The sequence below is a fragment of the Sus scrofa genome, chromosome 13 (assembly GCF_054392235.1).
Source record: "Sus scrofa isolate SSC_HxYL_T2T_F1_AM1 chromosome 13, Sscrofa_HxYL_maternal_Yorkshire_Landrace_v2.0, whole genome shotgun sequence".
NCBI lineage: Eukaryota > Metazoa > Chordata > Mammalia > Artiodactyla > Suidae > Sus > Sus scrofa.
Genome location: NC_139395.1, coordinates 136166001 through 136184544, shown reverse-complemented (window position 1 = coordinate 136184544; position 18544 = coordinate 136166001). Strand labels below are relative to the sequence as shown.

The 18544-nt window shown below is 44.2% G+C and overlaps 1 protein-coding gene and 1 long non-coding RNA gene across 2 annotated transcripts in view; one reads left to right on the top strand and one right to left on the bottom strand.

Moving 5' to 3' along the window:
• The window catches only part of KLHL6 (kelch like family member 6), a 59987-nt gene extending 53441 nt beyond the window's left edge, over window positions 1-6546 (top strand). The window contains exons 6-7 of the mRNA XM_021069900.2: window positions 1191-1404; window positions 2678-6546. Coding sequence (XP_020925559.2) covers window positions 1191-1404; window positions 2678-2979 — 516 coding nt within the window. The 3' untranslated portion in view covers window positions 2980-6546. The remainder of the gene's footprint in view (window positions 1-1190; window positions 1405-2677) is intronic.
• LOC100624963 (uncharacterized) overlaps window positions 90-18544 on the bottom strand; it is a 55121-nt gene continuing 36666 nt past the window's right edge. The window contains exons 7-8 of the long non-coding RNA XR_002337768.2: window positions 4828-4965; window positions 90-3169 (exon numbers count right to left, since the gene is read on the bottom strand). This is a non-coding gene — a long non-coding RNA (uncharacterized LOC100624963). The remainder of the gene's footprint in view (window positions 3170-4827; window positions 4966-18544) is intronic.

The following is an 18544-nucleotide window of genomic DNA, read 5'->3' as shown; positions in this document are numbered from 1 at the left end:
TCTCCTCAGATACCATCTGTCCTTGTCTTCTCCACACTGGGCACACAGGGATCTCTTGACTAAACTGTTTATTGAACCAAACAGAGTCATTTGACAGTATTTAGAAGTCGGCCCTTATTTATTTGCCTATTAATGATGAACCATTTACATGTCTGCATGAAATACTTCAGCAGTACAACCTCATGTGTAGATTATACACAGGAAAAGGCAAACCACTGCTAATCAATGGATATAAAGTTTCAGTTATGCAAAATGAACCAGCTCTGGAGATAAAACAGCATTGTGCCTATAGATAACAATACTGCATTTTACACTTAAAAATTTGTTGAGGGTAGATCTCATGTTACACACACACACACACACACACGCACACACACACTCAGGTAAGGTGACCTCACTTTCTATATTCTCAGATTAGTCCCAATTTCAAATTTTTCTTTCTTCTTATCAGATTATATGTCAAACCATGGTCCAGCTTTGGGAAGTGTTAAGCATCATCAAACGCACAAGCAAAGGTAGCCACATCATTATGGCATCCAGCCAAGATCTGTTAACTTGAAAAGAACTTTATAGGGAGCCCTTAATATTTATGGGGTGTACCCAAGATCTCAGTTTATCAAGTCCCATCACAAAGTTGCTCCATGACCCAAGAGAGTCATGTCAATCACTCTTGAAAGTCCCCTTTAGTGCCCTAGGGTTCACAGGGTGAAAGTACAAGTCTGGCTTAATCCCCAAATCTGTATATTGCCCCAGAATGGGAGTGTCTGCTTACCCATAGCCACCAGAAACCCTTATAAGCACCCAGGATAATACCTAGCACATAGTAGGCACTCAGTAAGTATTTTTTTTTTGAATGAAGGAACATATGAATATGGCTGAGAATGCATTCTCCTCCAATATTGTCTGGTTTCATCTGTATAAACACTTGTTCCTGTCTCTACTTCTCTTTCCCTGAGAGCTGGACTCTGGGAGAAATAGGCTGAAAGCCTCCGGAGCGTGGAGGGAGGGTGGGAAATGTGTGCTATGATCCTCTCTCTGTCTCAAGGGGAGTCAAGCCCACAGGCCTTGTGACTTCAGGCAAAGGATGCCCAGGCTTGTGTCCCCTGGCTCCTAGCCTGTGTCCTCTGAGCCACTGCAGCAATCTGGGCACTGTGACTGACAGCTTCTCCTGGTGCCCTGTGCCTCTGCAGGCCGCGCCTCTCCTTGTCCACGTCAGTTCCTTCGCAGCCACCAGCCATAAGAAGAAGCTCTATGTGATTGGGGGAGGGCCCAATGGGAAACTGGCCACAGACAAGACTCAGTGTTATGACCCTTCAACTAATAAGTGGAATTTAAAGTCGGCCATGCCAGTAGAGGCTAAATGCATCAATGCAGTGAGTTTCCGGGACCGTATCTATGTGGTTGGTAAGTGAGCAAATGGCTTCTTATTTAACCAAGGTCCGCCACCCATGCAGCTATGCCTGGAGATCACACAAGGCCCTCCTGAGAAGGCTCCAATTCCTAGGTGATGTGGGTGGGGCTGAGAAAGAAGAGAAGATGAGGACTGGTGGAATTTACCTTGCAGTCCTGGAGACAGGAACAGCCCACATTTAGGAGACACACAAAGCAGATGGATGATGGGGCCCAGGGGAGAAGCCAGAAGTTGATATGGGAACAAAGAGTGTTGTAAGTCTTAGCAATGCCCAGAAATTGAAATGGGCACAGTATAAGTGTCCAATAAATGGTAGCTATGATTATGTCTTATTTTGTGTTCATGGGAATTTTATTCTCCACACTTGCTTTGGAGCCTCCGAAAGGTTGCATTTAGTTGGAAGGAAAGCCTGAATAGCCAGGCCGCAGTTGGCATGTTATTGTTCAGGATGATGGATCTCAACCCTGACTAGTCATTGGAATGATCTGTGGAGCTTTTTACAAAAATATGGGTAGCTGGGGTGTGTCCAGACCAATAATATCAGAGAAAAAGAAGGATGCTTTTAATGTGCAGCCAGGATTAAGAATATACAATATTCAGCAAATAAGAACTAATCGGAGAAGACTTCCTGGATGTAAAGTATGGGAACAGATTAAAGCAAAGCTCCTTCTCTCCCTTGCTTCAGGTTTCCTTTGTCTTTATGGTCCGTGTAATGACTGTGCTTCAGAGGTCTAATCTCAAGATGGGTCACTTGGACTGGTGTCCCAGGTCATGCCTAGTTTACAAAGAGGTGCTACCACCTCTAGTCACTGCCATGTATATCAATACAATGCAAGACTTCTATGTACCAGGCCTTCTGCCAGGGGCTTTTTGTGCATGGGTCTTATGATTTCTTATAACCTCCATGGTCTCGGTGCTCATGGTTACAGATCAAAAAGTGGCAGAGCTGGGATTATGAACTGGGCTTACCTGATACACCAGGTGGTATTTCTTCCAGGGAGCAGTCTTAGGGTATATTTTTGGCAGCCATGTGAAGCCAGGTGTCCTTTAGAACCTGGCTGTAGAGTTTAAAGGGCTGTGAAGTGTTTCCAGCATGAGACTTCCTCCCCCTAGTTATCCGTTTAGGCTTTCTGGAGAGCCATGAATCTATTTGTCCTATTGGCGAGATGGCAGACTTGACCTAACCAGAAGTAGAGTTTCAGTGGTTAATGGGGAAGAAAACCAGAAAAATCGTGAGATGCTCACAGTGTTTCCTTCCCTCTTCAGGAGGGGCCATGAGAGCCCTGTACGCCTACAGCCCTCTGGAGGACAGCTGGTGCCTGGTGACCCAGCTCAGCCACGAGAGGGCCAGCTGCGGCATCGCACCCTGCAACAACCGGCTCTATATCACTGGGGGGCGGGACGAGAAGAACGAGGTCATCGCCACAGTGCTGTGCTGGGACCCTGAGGCCCAGAAACTGACAGAAGAGTGCGTCCTGCCTCGGGGGGTGTCGCACCACGGCAGTGTCACCATCAGAAAGTCATATACCCACATCCGAAGGATTGTGCCTGGAGCTGTTTCGGTTTAACCACAGGAGTGTGGAGGCGGAGCCATGTGGGGAGCCCTCCTCACTCTCCCCGGTGTTCGACCCACTTCAGCAGCAAACGGGGCTTGAGTTACAGGCCATACATCAGGGGGCTCACTGTGGTTCCCCATGGGGACTCCTTGGAAGTCACAGCCTTGGGACACTTGAGACCAGCCAGGAATGTTTGTGAGACCTACCTCAGGAGGGAAGAAGAGTAATATTGAACATTCAAATCCCACTTGTCCTATACCAGGTTCTGTGCCAGGCACTTTTGTATACCAATGCCTTTAACCAGCAGAGTGACCTGGTGACTGAATGTTAGCACTCCTGTTTTACAGGTGAGGAAACCGAGTTTTAAGAGAGACTAAGTGCTTTGCCCAGGTCACTCAGATTGCAGGTGGCTAAGCCAAGAGCCCAAACCCACATCTTTCAGTTTCAAAAGTCAGTGCGGGTTTTGTCGTGCTGTCTATCTCAGAGCAAGAAATCGAAACCCAGATCATTTTTTGTTCTGATAAGTTTGCTAAAGGATTTACTCAGAAAAGCAGGGAAGTAAAGGTGTTTCTTTTTTCTTTTCTTTTTTGCCTTACATTTAAATGATATGGAAACTTTGGTGTGGGAACCTCGGGTTTCTTGTCAGGAGGGTCTCACATGTTCTTCCATCGGACAGTTCCGGGGAGATGGGTCCGAGAAGATCTGTTTGCTATGAAAGATGTGAAAGACTTCTGTCCTCCCCATTAAAAGCTTCTATTTTTTATGATCCCAGGAGGCCCACTGTAGACTGGGACTGTCATTGCCAGGCAGAATGGTACCTTCAGCACGGTCCAGTCCCTGGCTTCTTAATGTCCAACAGTTGTTTTACAATGTAGAAAAGGTTTTTCCAGAGCCTCAGAATAAGTGTTTTTTTTTTTTTTTTTTTCTAATGTAAGTATCCTTACACTGCTGGCCACTGAGAAATGACCCTGACAGTATACTTTCCACTTTTTAATCAGTGATTTGGGTCTGTGTTCCTATGACCACACCCTCTTGGAAGCTCTGTTTTCAGGATCCTTTTAATCCCTTCTATTTGATTTTTGAATCGACTTGGCACAATGTTGACTCGAAGAACAGAATCTGTCCTTCACTCCAAGAGACAGAGCTTTCAAATGAGCTCACTGGAAATTCATTCTAATCCCCAAATTAGAGAAACAGATTAAGAGATCCTGTTTCATATGCTGTACTTAAAAAGCAACAACAATGGTAACAACATAGTAACTGCATTACCTAATGTCCTTTATTTTTATCATGTGATTTCAAATCTCTCTATATAGCATTTTATTTCATGTCAGATGTGCCATATTGTGCTTGTGTTTCCTAGCAGTTAGAGAAGGTAGAGATACTAGAGTTGATAATGAATTTAACTTTCATAAAAAAGCTATGGTTAGAAGGAGCTACAGTTCAAAGCATATGAAAAAGACTTGGAACATTACAACTGAGATTTCTATTTATGCTTAGGTTGTTGAGGATAAATATAAATGCGTGTTGCTGTGTGAAAAACTCTGTGCCTTAGAGTCAGGTGTGAGAGTTCAGCTCCCTGCTATGGAAAGTTAGATGGGAAAATATTTGTAGAAATGTTACAGCACATACCTCAATTATTCATGAACACTGATGACCTTAACTGAACTCTCAACTGAAACAATTTAATCTACTTCAATTCAGCAAACATTCCAGGAGATTTTTATGTTGGGCAAGCCGTAAGAACACCGAAGAACAAGACAAATCCCCACCCTAGAAACACTCAGTAAACAGGTAAACAGGCCACTGGTGAATATTACAATTTTTCTTTTCACCAAGTTAGAGAAAAACAAGACATACGTGAAGTTATGAGGTTGCATCGTTGCATCCAGATCTTTGTTGCCTTTCCAGGTGGTCTCCTTGGGAAGCTATGCTCTTAGGTCAAAGATGTGGCCATTGTTTGCATGCTTGTCTTTCTTTTCAATCACCATTCATGTGCTACAGGAGAAATCAGTCATAGTTCAAAGACAATTTCAGGAAAGACCACTCAAAGAGGAAATCCAATGACAGCATCACTGGCATACACAGAGAGTTTCCCCTCAGAAAGTGAGTGCTCCTTGTCCTAGTCCTCCTTTGATAGGAGCAGCTGGCAAATTTTCAGCCCATCAGCAGCTCAACCCTGTGCTAGGAAAGTAAGGATTTAGGATCTCTGCATTATAAACCTGGTCCTCAATGCAGAGGTTCTCAGTAATGGCATAGGTTGGCAAACAGATACATCTACGAAGATCCCGAGCTCTGCATTTGAAGCTTCCAGTCTATAACTTTTAGGGACAGAAAAAAAGCTCAAATCATTTTTAGGAAGCTGTATATCATCAGTATTTAAGTTTCTAGGCACTAGCCAGAGATGGAAGCTCTATAAAATCAAATTTTTATTCTCAGATGAACAATTAATTGAAATCTAGTTTGCAGGAAGTTAATGGTTATAAGCTATTCCACCAGCATGGGGATGAGGCAGGTTGGTGCCAGATGAGCCAGAGACAAAGGGCCCTAGGAGTCGGGCAGGGTGTGTGGGACGTCCTGGCACAGCAGATGGGATCTCAGGGCAGGTCCCAAGAATAAATAGTGCACCCCTGGCTGAGAGGAAGAAGTTGAGGGAGGAGGAGGAGGAAGTCAGGTTTAGGGTCATGGGTCAAGAAGATGATGTCAGGGGCTCTGGAGCTTGTGAGCATGACTCCATTCCCAAGGAGGGTGAGGGGAGAATAAAGAACAGGGGTTCCAGGTAAGTGCCTTCCAGGAGGGAACCCACTTCTTAGAAGTGAGGCAAGGTTAGAGCAGGACTAGCAGTCAGACTCATGTGTTGTGGGGCCTCCAAACTGCTTGGCTGGGTCTCCTATCTTGCTGGACCAAGAAAGAGTGAGGCCCAGAGGCTGTGATGAGGTAGACTCTGTAGGGGAGGTTGAGAGACCCCAGGCTGTTACGAAATGGGTGAGGGGCTAAGCTCGCACAAACATCAACAGATAAATATTCTCTTAATAGCTTTCATCACATTCCGCATACACTGGCTTAAGGAGACACATACACACACACCCCCAGCCCTTGAACTCAAAGCAAACTGTGCTCTCAGGGAAATGCAAGTATCATTTGCTTATAGCTGTGAAAGTGTAGCTTTGCTATTTGTAAAAGTCCTTGAGGTACTGTTATTTACTTATCCTATTTGATTTTGAAAAAGAAAGGCCTCAGTAAAGTGTTCAAAGTGAATAAACACCACCAGAATTTCTTATATAAAGTCCTAATGTGGGGTTGCAAAATTTTTTTTCCCCATAGAATCTGATCTGGGTGTTGTATTACATCTCCTAATTTGAAGAATTAACCTTCATGGAAATATCTCAAACATGGCTACTGCAAAACCAATTTTGACAGGTCAGATTTTGATATTTATAGGTGCAAATAACCAAAAATTAATTAACCAAATCTTTTAAGCATTGCGTTACATAAGGTTCTATTTTCTTTTAACGTGATCAAACTAAAGATACTGTTTATAGGTAAAAATACAAATAAAGTTTTTATTTATTCAATAAACTGTGTGTGGAATGGATAAGAATATGTTGTATACAATCACTAGGTGAACTTTTCGGCTTGTTTTGGTTAATATGAGTAAGCAGTATCTGAATAGAAGGTGTTTTGTTTTGTTTCATTTGCTTTTTAGGGCCGCTCTCTCGGCATATGGAGGTTCCCAGGCTAGGGGTCTAATCGGAGCTGTAGCCGCCGGCCTACACCAGAGCGAGAGCAACACAGGATCCAAGCTGCATCTGCAACCTACACCACAGCTCACGGCAATGCCGGATCCTTAACCCACTGAGCGAGGCCAGGGATCGAACCCGCAACCTCCTGGTTCCTAGTCGGATTCATTTCCACTGCACCACGATGGGGAACTCCTGAAGAGAAGTTAATTTAGGAGGCAGAAGTGTGAAATATATCAGTTGATTCAAAAGGGTTTAGATAAACTCATAGGCTAAAATTAGTCAGATTTGGCTTACAGAATGGTAAAAACTAGACAGCTTTCCCCTCTCTAAAGCCTTATTGCCTCTCTGCGCCAGCATTTACCAATCCATTTGCAAACTGTGTGACTCTCATCCTACCTGGCCTGATGCTTTCCTGCGGGGTGAGCCCTCTAGGTTGCTGGTTTCTGGTCTGACCTCTCAGCCCTGCCTCTACCAATGTTACCATGTTGTTTCTGAAGCGCTGACCTGTGCTTCTCCAATAGGGCTCATGGTACTGGACACATGAGCCAAAGAGCTGTGGCTGTTGAGCATTGGAAAGTTTGTCATTATTTAGTTTGTTCTGGATTTCAATGCAAAGGCCCTATGCAATTGAAAAGGAAAACTGAAGGCTTTAAAGGAATGTAGGGTCACATAAATTGCTTTAAACCATTCCCTCTGGGCCCCCCAGAGATATAAGTTATCACTTCTCAGTTTTAGGGATTCTGGTTGGGAAACCTTGGGAATTACAGCCCTATCTCATCGGTGGGATGTGTTCTAGAATTAATCCTGGACCATAGGTCTGACAGCCAATGCACCTGCTGAGAGTCAAAAATGGGGTTTTGACTTTAACTTGGATGCTGAGACCTCCTATTTCCCTGCTGGATCTAAGTGGTAGTCTGATGCCTGGACAGATTGGCTGAGGCTTGGCATTTCCTCAGCTTTCCTTGGCTCCTCTTCCTGCCCCTGGGACTCTCTGCTGGTGCACAGCATTCCCTGGACCAGCCTCCTTTCCAGTGGAGATGCAGCCTTTATATAGGATATCAGTCCCCAGCCCCTCCTCCAGTGGGCTCTGGCCTCATTTTCTGTTCCTGTATGCTGCCACAACTCAAGACCCTTGGTGATGGGGACAAATTTGGGTCAGGTCGCACCCATCCTCAAGCTGCCTTGTATCAGCCTGCCTGATTGCCATTCACTCTGATTTTCACTCCCACATACATTTTCTAACACTTGAGAATTTTCCTTTTCTTCTTGCCTGCTCAGATGTCTCCTTTGTTACTGATTCCTTCATGACACCCATAACCTTGACAGCCATGCCTGCCCCATCCCTGATCATTTGTCTGGGCTCCTTACCTGCTGCCTCTCCTGGGGTCTCCAAACATGGAAACCTCACACCCTCCTTGTCTTGACTTCTAGCTACCCCAGCACCATAGCATCTCTAGGGTCTCCTGATCTCTCAGATTTAGCTATCCCTGAGGAACAGTGTTTTTCCTTAGGAGGGGTGTGTGTGTGTGTGTGTGTGTGTGTGTGTGTGTGTATGGTCAAAGATAGATAAAGCTGGGCATTAAAGCAGTGAAAACAGATTTTATTCAGTAACCACTGACAGTAGGGGAAAGGGCTGAGCCCCATTAGGATCTTTGCAGAAGTGACTGAGTGCTTTAAAGGGAGGGTGAGGGAGCAGGGGTGGGGGAGCTGGTGGGGGCTCAGGGAGAGTCAGGAAAGTGAAAAATCACAGAGTTGGTCGCTGTAAATGTGTTTAGGGCATCTGTGTCTGCAGGCTGGCAACCGTGAAGTGAGGATGCCCTCCTCCCATAGACTGGGAGACAAAGACACTGCCCTTCCTGATGATTACACATCAAAGGAATGGCTTTCAGGGCCTTGAGAAACACACTCCTGGGTTGTAGGAGATATATACATATATATCTCAAAGGGACAGAGGAAAGATTTACAATTGTAAGCCCTCAGTAAATGCTCTAAGGAAAGGAGGTCAGGGGCCTAGTATCAGGTGTTGGTAAATTCTTTTGACAGCTTTGAGCTTTTCCAGCCTCAAACTGTCTGGACTGTCTCACAGTTTCAAAATGAAAACATTTACAAGGAGTTCCCACTGAGGCACCGGATCTGGCATTGCTGTAGCTGTGGCGTAGGTTGCAGCTATGGATCAGATTTGATTTCTGGCCTGGGAACTTCCATGTGCTGCAGGTACAGCTGAAAAAGAAAAAAAAAATTTTCAATATTTTCTGTCTTATTATATTTTTTCTTAAAATGCTCTTCACAACCACTCAGTTCATTTCATCAGTCTCCAGTGGCTCACAAGTCACAACCCATACTTGAAAAATACAAGACTGGAAGGTGCAGACCTGCCAGACAGGGCGGGGATGAGGGGAGAGGATGTTGCAAACATTAGTTTAACACTTAGAGCAGAAACCAGAGGGGGAAAATCTTGCTGCACAAAGGCACCTGTGAGCCGGACCTTAGAGAAACAGAATTTTTGTGGATGACATTCTATTCTTTCATAACAAAAATATAGTAATAGGAGCATCTATAGAGTAATTTCCCAGAAACATGGACAGAGTCATAAATAAAGAGACTGGAAAAATGACAACCTATTCTAGATAGGCGAAACCTAGGTAGAAATGCTGGGATTTTTAATTAATCAAAGTGCATCCTAGTAGAATGTTGCTTGCTTGCTTGCTTGCTTGCTTTCTTTCTTTCTTTCTTTCTTTCTTTCTTTCTTTCTTTCCTTCCTTCCTTCTTTCTTTCTTTTCTTTTCTTTCTTTTTTCTATTTTTAAGGCCATACCCACAGCATATGGAAGTTTTCAGGCTAGGGGTTGAATCCAAGCTATAGCTGCCAGCCACAGCCACAGCCACAGCAACACCAGATCCAAGCCACTGCTGCAACCTACACCACAGCTCACAGCAACACCAGATCCTTAACCCACTGAGTGGGGCCAGGGGTTGAACCTGCATCCTCATAGATACTAGTCAGGTTCGTTTCCACTGAGCTACAGTATAGAATGAATAGTTGGTTTCTAGAATGAGTAGGAACTCCATTCTAGTAGAATGTTGCTTTCCCAGAAAAGGTCACTGTAGAAACGTTGAGGAAATCAGTACATTAGACTTTGTTCTGAATGAGTCATAAATAGACATTAGTGAAGGAAATAATGGGGGTGAGTCTTTGTGAAACAGTGCAATAACTATTGAGTGCTTAATATGTGCCAGGCATGAGTCTAGATACGAGGACTCCACATCATGAACAAAACACAAGTCCCTGCTCTTCTGAGCTAACATTCTAGTAGAGACAGGCAAACGTCAAAGTACATAATCTGCTTTCATGTAGTAATAGATGCTAGAAAGGAGTAAGGGTAAACAGGGTAAGGGTAAGCATGCTACTTAAACAGGGTGAGCAGATACCCTTTCTGGTAAAGACAGTTAAGCAGAAACTTGAGTGAAGAGAATATGTGGGGGAAGCATGTTCCAGGTAGAGGGAACAGCCAATGCGAAGACCCTAAGGCAGGAGGCTCAATGTACTCAAAGAACAGTAAAAAGGTCTTGATGACTGGAAAGAGTTCTGAGTGACGGGAAGGAGTTTCAAGGCCACTGTAAGAATTTTGCTTGTGATCAGAGGAAGACGGTAGGGCATCAGAGAAGTTCAGAAATGATACAGATTCACAGATGTTACACACCCGATAGCTCACAAATTCAAGTTTGCTATTTTCACGGTGGCAATTGGTAGCTGGGGACTGCTGAAAGCTCATTTTTTATGAATTCAAAAAAACACTGAGCTTTCTCCAAATCCTTAATCTTTCTGACCCTGACCTGTGCACTCACATCACACTGGGCTGGGGCCGATCCTCCCAGTTGCCTGGTCACTGTCATTCCCTGAGTAAATGAAAATGGCAGCACTCAGGTACATGGGCATCTTTGAACATGAGACCATCAGTGGTGATACTGGTGAGTGGTACCAGGCGGATGAAAGCCAGAACTTTTAAAGTCAGTGACTTCCAGGAAGCCTAGATGATTTTGTAAAACCACTTATGAGTATCCCAAAGTAAGGTAGACTGAGATTCAGCACAATGCAAAACAAACTATTAAAAATCCTTAGGGGTTAAGTGCAAACCAAAAAACCATTGAAAAAATTGAGGTAAAGTATGTGGCAATTCAGGTAGGGAACTAGAAATTAGGTGTTAGAAGTGTCATTTCAAGATGATTTTAGAGAATGCAGCTTCCTGGAAGGTGGCTGGAATTCTTTTTCGTTTTTGGCTTTTTAGGGCTGCACTTGTGGAAATATGGAGGTTCCCAGGCTAGGGGTCAAATCAGAGCTACAGCTGCTGGCCAATGCCACAGCCACAGCAATGAAGGATCTGAGCCACGTCTGCGACCTACACCACAGCTTACGGCAATGCCTGATCCTCAACCCACTGAGAGAGGCCAGGGATCAAACCTACATCTTCATTGGATCCTAGTCGGGTTCATTAACTGCTGAGCCATGAAGGGAACTCCATAGAATTCTTAGTAGGCACCAAGGCTAGAGACATGGTGGCTTAGACTAGGCAGCAGCATTGTCATCAACCTCCCTGGCTCTAAAGGAGGGTTGTAATAGGGGTGTTTTCCTGCTGGTTTTGTATCTAGGGCACCTTGCGCAGAGCTGGGCACATGAGTGAACACTCAAAGAATGTTGCTATTTCATTGCCCTCCAGGAATAATGATAGGGCAGCGGGTGGGGTGGGGGGAGGTCCTGAGGAAGCTGCTATCCAACAATTACCACCACGATATCGATCACTTCCTGGACACTTTACACATATGGGAGGTTGAATGATGAAAACCACAGCTATCTTTTCTTTGGACTATGCGATGTTTTTAAAACTTGGCAACACTGGGACCATATTCCTACTTAACAACTGGCCAGAACGGAGTAGAGAAAGTTCTCTTTAGAAAGGGGATGTGCTGTCCAGTTTGCCAGACTCCACTGACCTGATTGGCCCCCAAAGACCTTTGTGTTTATAGCCTCTGAGATACACTATCTTGTCTAAACCTTGCACCAACTATATGAAGTAAATTGATGCTTTATGGGTGAGAAAACCGAGGCTCACAGGTGTTGAGTACCTTCTGAGCATCAGGGCTGGAAACCCATTTGTGGGTCTCCCAAGCTCATGCTGCTTCTGTTGTGCCCACTGCTGCTGCAGCAACAGCACAGGACCCACGTTGTTCCATGACTCTACGATTCGAGGACTTTAAATTGTGCATGTCACAATTCTAGACTCACTCTGGAAAATCTAGAAATCCATTATCACTAAGTCACTGTGTGATCTGTATAAGGCCAGAGACCTTTACCAAAAAAAGCAATGAGGGGTTGGAGATGACCTCTAAGTTGACTTCTAGCCCTAGCAGACTCACTCAGGAGGTAAGATTGCACTTTTAAAGGTTCCACATGGGAGCAAAAGATGACAACAAGTTACTACTAACATCCTGGTGGTGAGTGGAGCATTTATTTTCCTAAAATAGAAAGGTTGGGTCTGAACTTCCAGTCCTATAGCTCTGTTCTATTCCCCCAGCTCCCTGCCAGGCCTCCTCTCTCAGAGTGAGCTCCTAGAGAGACTGTGGCCTATTCTATCCCAAAGTCATTGAATTTAAGACACTGTTGAGCATAAGAAAAATATCTTAGGTGACTCTAACAAAGGAAAGATGGTAGAACACCTTAATAATAGATTTCAGTGCATGAATCGGTTACAACCAGCTTTCTTTGCTTTGAAACAAAAAATTTTTATTTTTATTTTTTATTTTTTTTTGCCTTTTTTAGGGCCGCACCCACCCCATATAGAGATTCCCAGGCTAGGGGTCAAATCGGAGCTTATAGGGGCCAGCCTACACCATAGCCAGAGCAAGTCAGGGATCTGAGCTGCGTCTGCAACCCACACCACAGCTCACATCAATGCCAGATCCTTAACCCACTGAGCAAGGCCAGGGATTGAACCTGCAACCTCATGGTTCTTAGTCAGATTCATTTCCTCCGTACCACGACAGGAACTCCTGAAATTTCTTTTCTCCATTTCAGAGATTAGGCCACATGCCCTACATTTCACTTGCATTTCTTAGCATAATAAATGTGACCCTTTAGCACACAGTCTCAGTGATGAAGTACATTATAGCATCATTTACTTAGGTGTCTTGTTCTTACTTTTAAGTAAATATGAAATTGTGGTCACTCTTCCTCTCACGAATATGTATTTCATTAGTATAAAATGTATGTCCCACTGCTCTGTTTCCTTGCTTGTCTGTACATAATAACTTTTTGTTTCAGTGCCAAATCATAGATAGCATTATCATGAAATCATTTATTAGAAAAGCCTTACTGAGGTATAAGTAGCATACAATAAGCTGCACATATTTCAAATGCACCATTTGAAAACTTTTGACATATGTATGCATCTGTGAAACCATCAGCACAAAGAAGATAATAAAACTACCCACCCCCAAATTTTCTACTGCCCTCTGGTAATCACTTTCTTTGTCCCAACCCATCCCTCCACCACTCCCATACGGCAAACCAATGACCTTCTTTCTGTCACTATAGAGCAGTTTGCATTTTCTAGGGCTTTATATAAATGGAATCATACAACATGTACACTTTCTTGTCTGGCTTCTTTCATTCAGCAGTTCTTTCATTCTTGAGATTCATCATTACTGTTGTAGCAATACATTCATTCCTTCAAAAATAGCTTTATTGAGATAGTATTTATATGCCATAAAATTCATCTAAGTGTAAAATTCGATGATTTTAAGTATACTTACAGAGTTTTGCAAATTTTACCAAAATTTAATCGTAGAACATTTTCATCACCCCCAAAAGAGATGTTATGCCCATTTACAGTCACTGCCATTTCCACCCCAGCCCTAGGCCACTGCTATTCTACTTTCTGCTTCTATAGGTTTGCCTATTTTCGACATTTCTTAAAAATGGAATAGTATAATATGAAGTCTTTTGACTGGCTCTTTTGATGTAGCATGCTTTCAAGGTTCCTATATGCTGTAACATGTATCAATGTTTCATTCCTTTTTTTGACCAAATAATTCTTTTTTTTATAGTTTTTAGGGCCTCACCCAAGGCATATGGAAGTTCCCAGACTAGGAGTCCAATCGGACCTACAGCTGCCGGCCTACGCCACAGCCACATCAATGCAGGATCAGATCCACGTCTGCGACCTACACCACAGTGTAGGATCCACAATGTCGGATCCTTAACCCACTGATTGAGGCCAGGGATGGAACCCACATCCTCATGGATCCTGGTCAGGTTCATTAACCGCTGAGCTATGAAGGGAACTCCCCAAATAGTATTTTATTTTATGGAAGCATATAGATTATTTCTACCTTTTGGCTATTGTGAATAGCACTGCTATAAATATTTTCATCCAGGTTTCTGTGTGAACATATATTTTCACTTCTCTTGGGTATAGACCTAGGAATGAAATTGCTGGGTCATATAGTCATGCTGTGCTTAACATTATGAGAAATCTGCCAAACCAGTCCACAGTGACTGCACCATTTTGCATTCCCTGCAGCAGTGGACAAAGGTTCCAGCTTCTCCACATCCTTGCCAACACTTGTCATTGTCTGTCTTTTTGATTATAGCCATTCCAGTAGGTGTGAAGTGGTTTCTCCGGGTTTTGATTCCTTTCTCCCTAAGGACTAGTGATAAGCATCATTTCATATGTTTATTGGCCATTCATGTACCTTCTTTAAGGAAATGACTCTTCTAACCTTTTGCCCATTTTTAAATTGCATTAGGTCCCAAAAGGCACTGGGTCCTCTTCCTTTCTTTCTCTTGGATCATTCACTCTGAGGAAGCCAACTGCTATGTTATGAAGATACTCAGCATCCCTGTAGATGAAGACCTCCTGCCAACAGCCATGCTGAACTTATTTGTAGCCCTTTAGTCCTCAAGGCTTCAGATGACCACAGCTCTACCCAACAGCTGTACTAGACTCTCATGACCTACCCTGAGCCAGAGCAACCCAACTGAGCTGCCCCTCAGAAACTGAGATAAAAATGTTTGTTGTTTTAAGCTACTAAGTTTTGGGGAATTTGTTACACAGCAGAAGATTGCTAATATATGGGGAAACGGTATGGGGTGGAGGACAGAGGAGTTCCTGGCTCGGCACAGTGCCAGTGTGACTGGGAACATCTGTGGTAACCCCCCAAGACACTTCTTGAGGGCAGTCACCCAATCTGGGTCCCCTTAGACCAGGAGCAGACAGTGAGGATGAAGGAATGGCAGTCTTGCTGGAAAGCTCTCAGGGAGGAGTGGAGCAGCCATGCCCCTGACCACCTCCTGCGTGAACTGAAGGGATAATCTCCTGGGGCCATGGCCTCAGTGCCCTAAACGATACAGCGCCAGCTGGGAGGTTGGGAGTGGGCCCTGTGACCTCATCAACTATAGAACACCCAAAGCAGACCTGAGTGGGGGTGGGAGGCAACTCGGGAACTGAAAGACCTGAGGACGAGTTCCAGCCCCTCCGCAGGGTAAGTGGCCTCTGGGGTGAAATGACAGCTGGTGCTGGGGCTGCTTTCCCCTCTATCCTCAGGCCCTACAGGACAGGGATGGGAGGGGCTCCAGCCGGGCACAGGGCTGGCACGGAGGGGCTCCCACACACCTGGCCACAGGATGACTGCAGTGTTTCAGGGTCATCCAGGATCACTGCCTCCAGGTAAGTATCTGCCTGCGCTCAGCTGTCAAGACCCAGATGCCACCCCCCTGCTGGGCCCCACAGGCCCCGAGTTTAGTCTAGGGCAGGGTCTTCCATACCCCTTAGAGTGTGACTGCAGGGAGGTGCACATGTGACATCCCAGCACAGTGTCACACACATAAATACACTTATAAACTTAAAAGCAGTGTTTGTGGGACAGTCTCAGCTTACAACGTATGACGTCCTCCTCTGTTCTATTACTTTGTTCTGTTCTATTCCTGGAGACAGAGGAGGCGAAGGGCTGCGGGAGGTGGTGGGGTCACCCACAATCTCCTCACAAGTCCCTCTGGGGGAGAGTTTCTCTGAGGCAAAGGGCATCTGCCCTGGGTGAGCCCTCCCGTGTCTCCCCGCGGGTCCTGGGCTCTTGGAGCAGAGAGAATACCCTTTTCACCCGTATCCTCCATGGCTCTTGGAAGAAACCCAGAAGTCTTAGAACCTCTGAGCCTTGAGGAATGTCCCTCAGCCAAGGCGTCTGGTTTTGCAGGGGAGGAAAGTGCAGCTCATGGACAGTCTTTTGCTGTAAGTTTGTCATTTCCATCTTTAATCCCTTCCTCCTGAATTTACCGGCCATGGGCTCTGTGGTACTAAATATTATTTTCTATGGAGGTGGTAGCAGTGAGGGAACCCCAGAATCTCAGGCTCGGGGTCTGGCAAGTCACAGGCACCTGAATAAATGAGAGGCCCACTGCCTGGTGGGGGGAACAGGGGTTTTGTTGTCAGTCAGACGTGAGTGCAGTTTTGACTTTGCCACTCACTCTCTGGCTGAGTGATCTTAGGTAAGCCACGTAACCTCTCTGAGCATCAGTTTCCTTGTTTCTAAAATGGGGATAATAATACCTATTTTATAGGATTGGCATGAGGATGAGCAAAAAAATGTATATAGTTTAGAGTATTTGAGAACTCAAAAATCGCACATGGTATGATTGTTGCTAATAGTAACTGCAACACTAACTAGAGGGTCTCAGAACAACTCTGGATACTTCATATTGCTGCTATAACTGGGCTTGGGGGGTGACCTGGCTGCCACTGTTTCATCCTAGGCAGAAAGGAAATTCTCCTGACTACTAGAGGAAGCAGGTTATATTTGTCATGAAAGCCCTAATCATAAAAGGAGAGGAAAAAGGCACACACGCGCACACACACACACACGCAACAGAGGCCCCTGCCAATGATCCATCTGGTTTCAAAAGACATTTACATTCTTAGAAAATGAATAGAATGTCTTTGGTCCTAGCCAGAGTCCAGCAGTATGTTGGGAAGACATAGCCCTGGTCTCTGGGGCATGCTCAGTCCATATGCTAGAATAAACACAATTTGCAGGTAGAGAAGGGCCAGATGGATGGGAATTATGGGCCATGAAAATTCGTGCTGATAAAACCCGGGGAGCATTCTCTTTCCTCTTAGCAGACCTTCTTCATTACAACATGATTTAGGAAATGTAGTTTGGGGGCTTAGATTTTAAACACTAATGTTGTTTTCCTTTGACAAATTGAATGAGATATTTTAACTAATGAATCTAATAAGGGATTTAAATTATTCTGATTTAGAAAACACATCTGACTTGGAAAACAAAAATCATGACTAGATCAATTATTTTGCTTTAAATTTGGCTTTTCCCTAGCTTTCCACTAGATGGCAGGATGGACCCACTCTGATCCTGCTCCTTCAGAGGGTGGGTCTTTCCTGCACAGGTTTAAAGTAAGAAACTATATATATATATGTGTGTGTATCTTTAGCTTCATCTAAAAACATTTTTTTTTTCTTTCAGAAAAAAAGGTAAACGATTTATGCATAACTTTTTAAGGACCCTTTCCTGGCACATAGATGGAGGCATGCCATTTCCCTGTCTGAAGGCCTGAACCCCAATGTTTTCCTCTTATCTTTGAAGAACAGTTAATAGTATCAATTAGGAATGAGTGAAAGCTTACCCTAAATCAGATGCTTTGCTAAGAGCTATGTGTTATTCATTCCGCACAGGGAGACTAGAAGGTGTGGCTTCCATTTTGTTTTAAACACTACCATTTTCACATATGGACATTTTGTAGGTGAGAGCGCGGAGGTAAGAATTTCAAATGTGACCATAACCACCAAATGAAGAATCTGGCTGAGAGAGAGAATTCAGGGAAGCTGGTCTCCAGAAAGACAACTCTTTCGGGTGCCCAGGTTTTCATTTCTGGCAATGACAGATAAAGTGACATACTTCTTTCACAAAGAGGCAGGAAACATCTGGGTAAATGAATGAGCACAAAGCCTGGTCCAGAAATGAAAAGCAGAAGCTATGGGTCAGAGGGGCCCATGATTACAATTGCCAGAAGCAAAGGAGTTCCTTTCTATCCAGCCTGATTAAGGACCCAAATAAATCAGCACTGGGCCCCTTTATTCAGGGTCTGCCAGGTGCCAGGCATGGTGCTATTATGTCATCCTCATTTGCTCCTCACAGTCGCCTTTAACAAAGGTGTTGTGAATATGAAAAGATATACAAGGCAATTCCATTGATTTATTAAAATTATTTACTCAGGCTTATCTCTGCAGCCAACATTCTGCTCAGGGAAGTGGTGACTAAAACAGATTAGACCATGATCCTTCCCTTGCAATAAAAATACTTCCATTACTGAATTACACAAACTAGTTTCAGAAAAGAAAATTTTTTTTTCACCATGAATATTCAAACTTTGGAGCTTTTTGGTGACTAGTCAGGATGTAAATGGAATTTGAATGCATTTCTATGGCATTGGATTCAAGAGAAAAGTCTTTGAAATATGGAAAGTAATCAACTTCATTCCAGTTAAGATCCAGGAGTTCCTGTTGTGGTGCACCGGTAACAAACACAACTAGTATCCGTGAGGATGTGGGTTCAATCCATGGCCCTGCTCAGTGGGTTAAGGATCCTGCGTTGCTGTGGCTGTGGTGTAGGCTGGGGGCTACAGCTCTGATTTGACCCCCCAGCCTGGGAACTTCCACGTGCCTTGGGTGCGGCCCTAAAGACAAAAAAACAAAACAAAACAAAACAAAAAACAAAAAACACACACACAAAAGATATATATAGAGATACATATAGACAGTCTTTAGTTTTA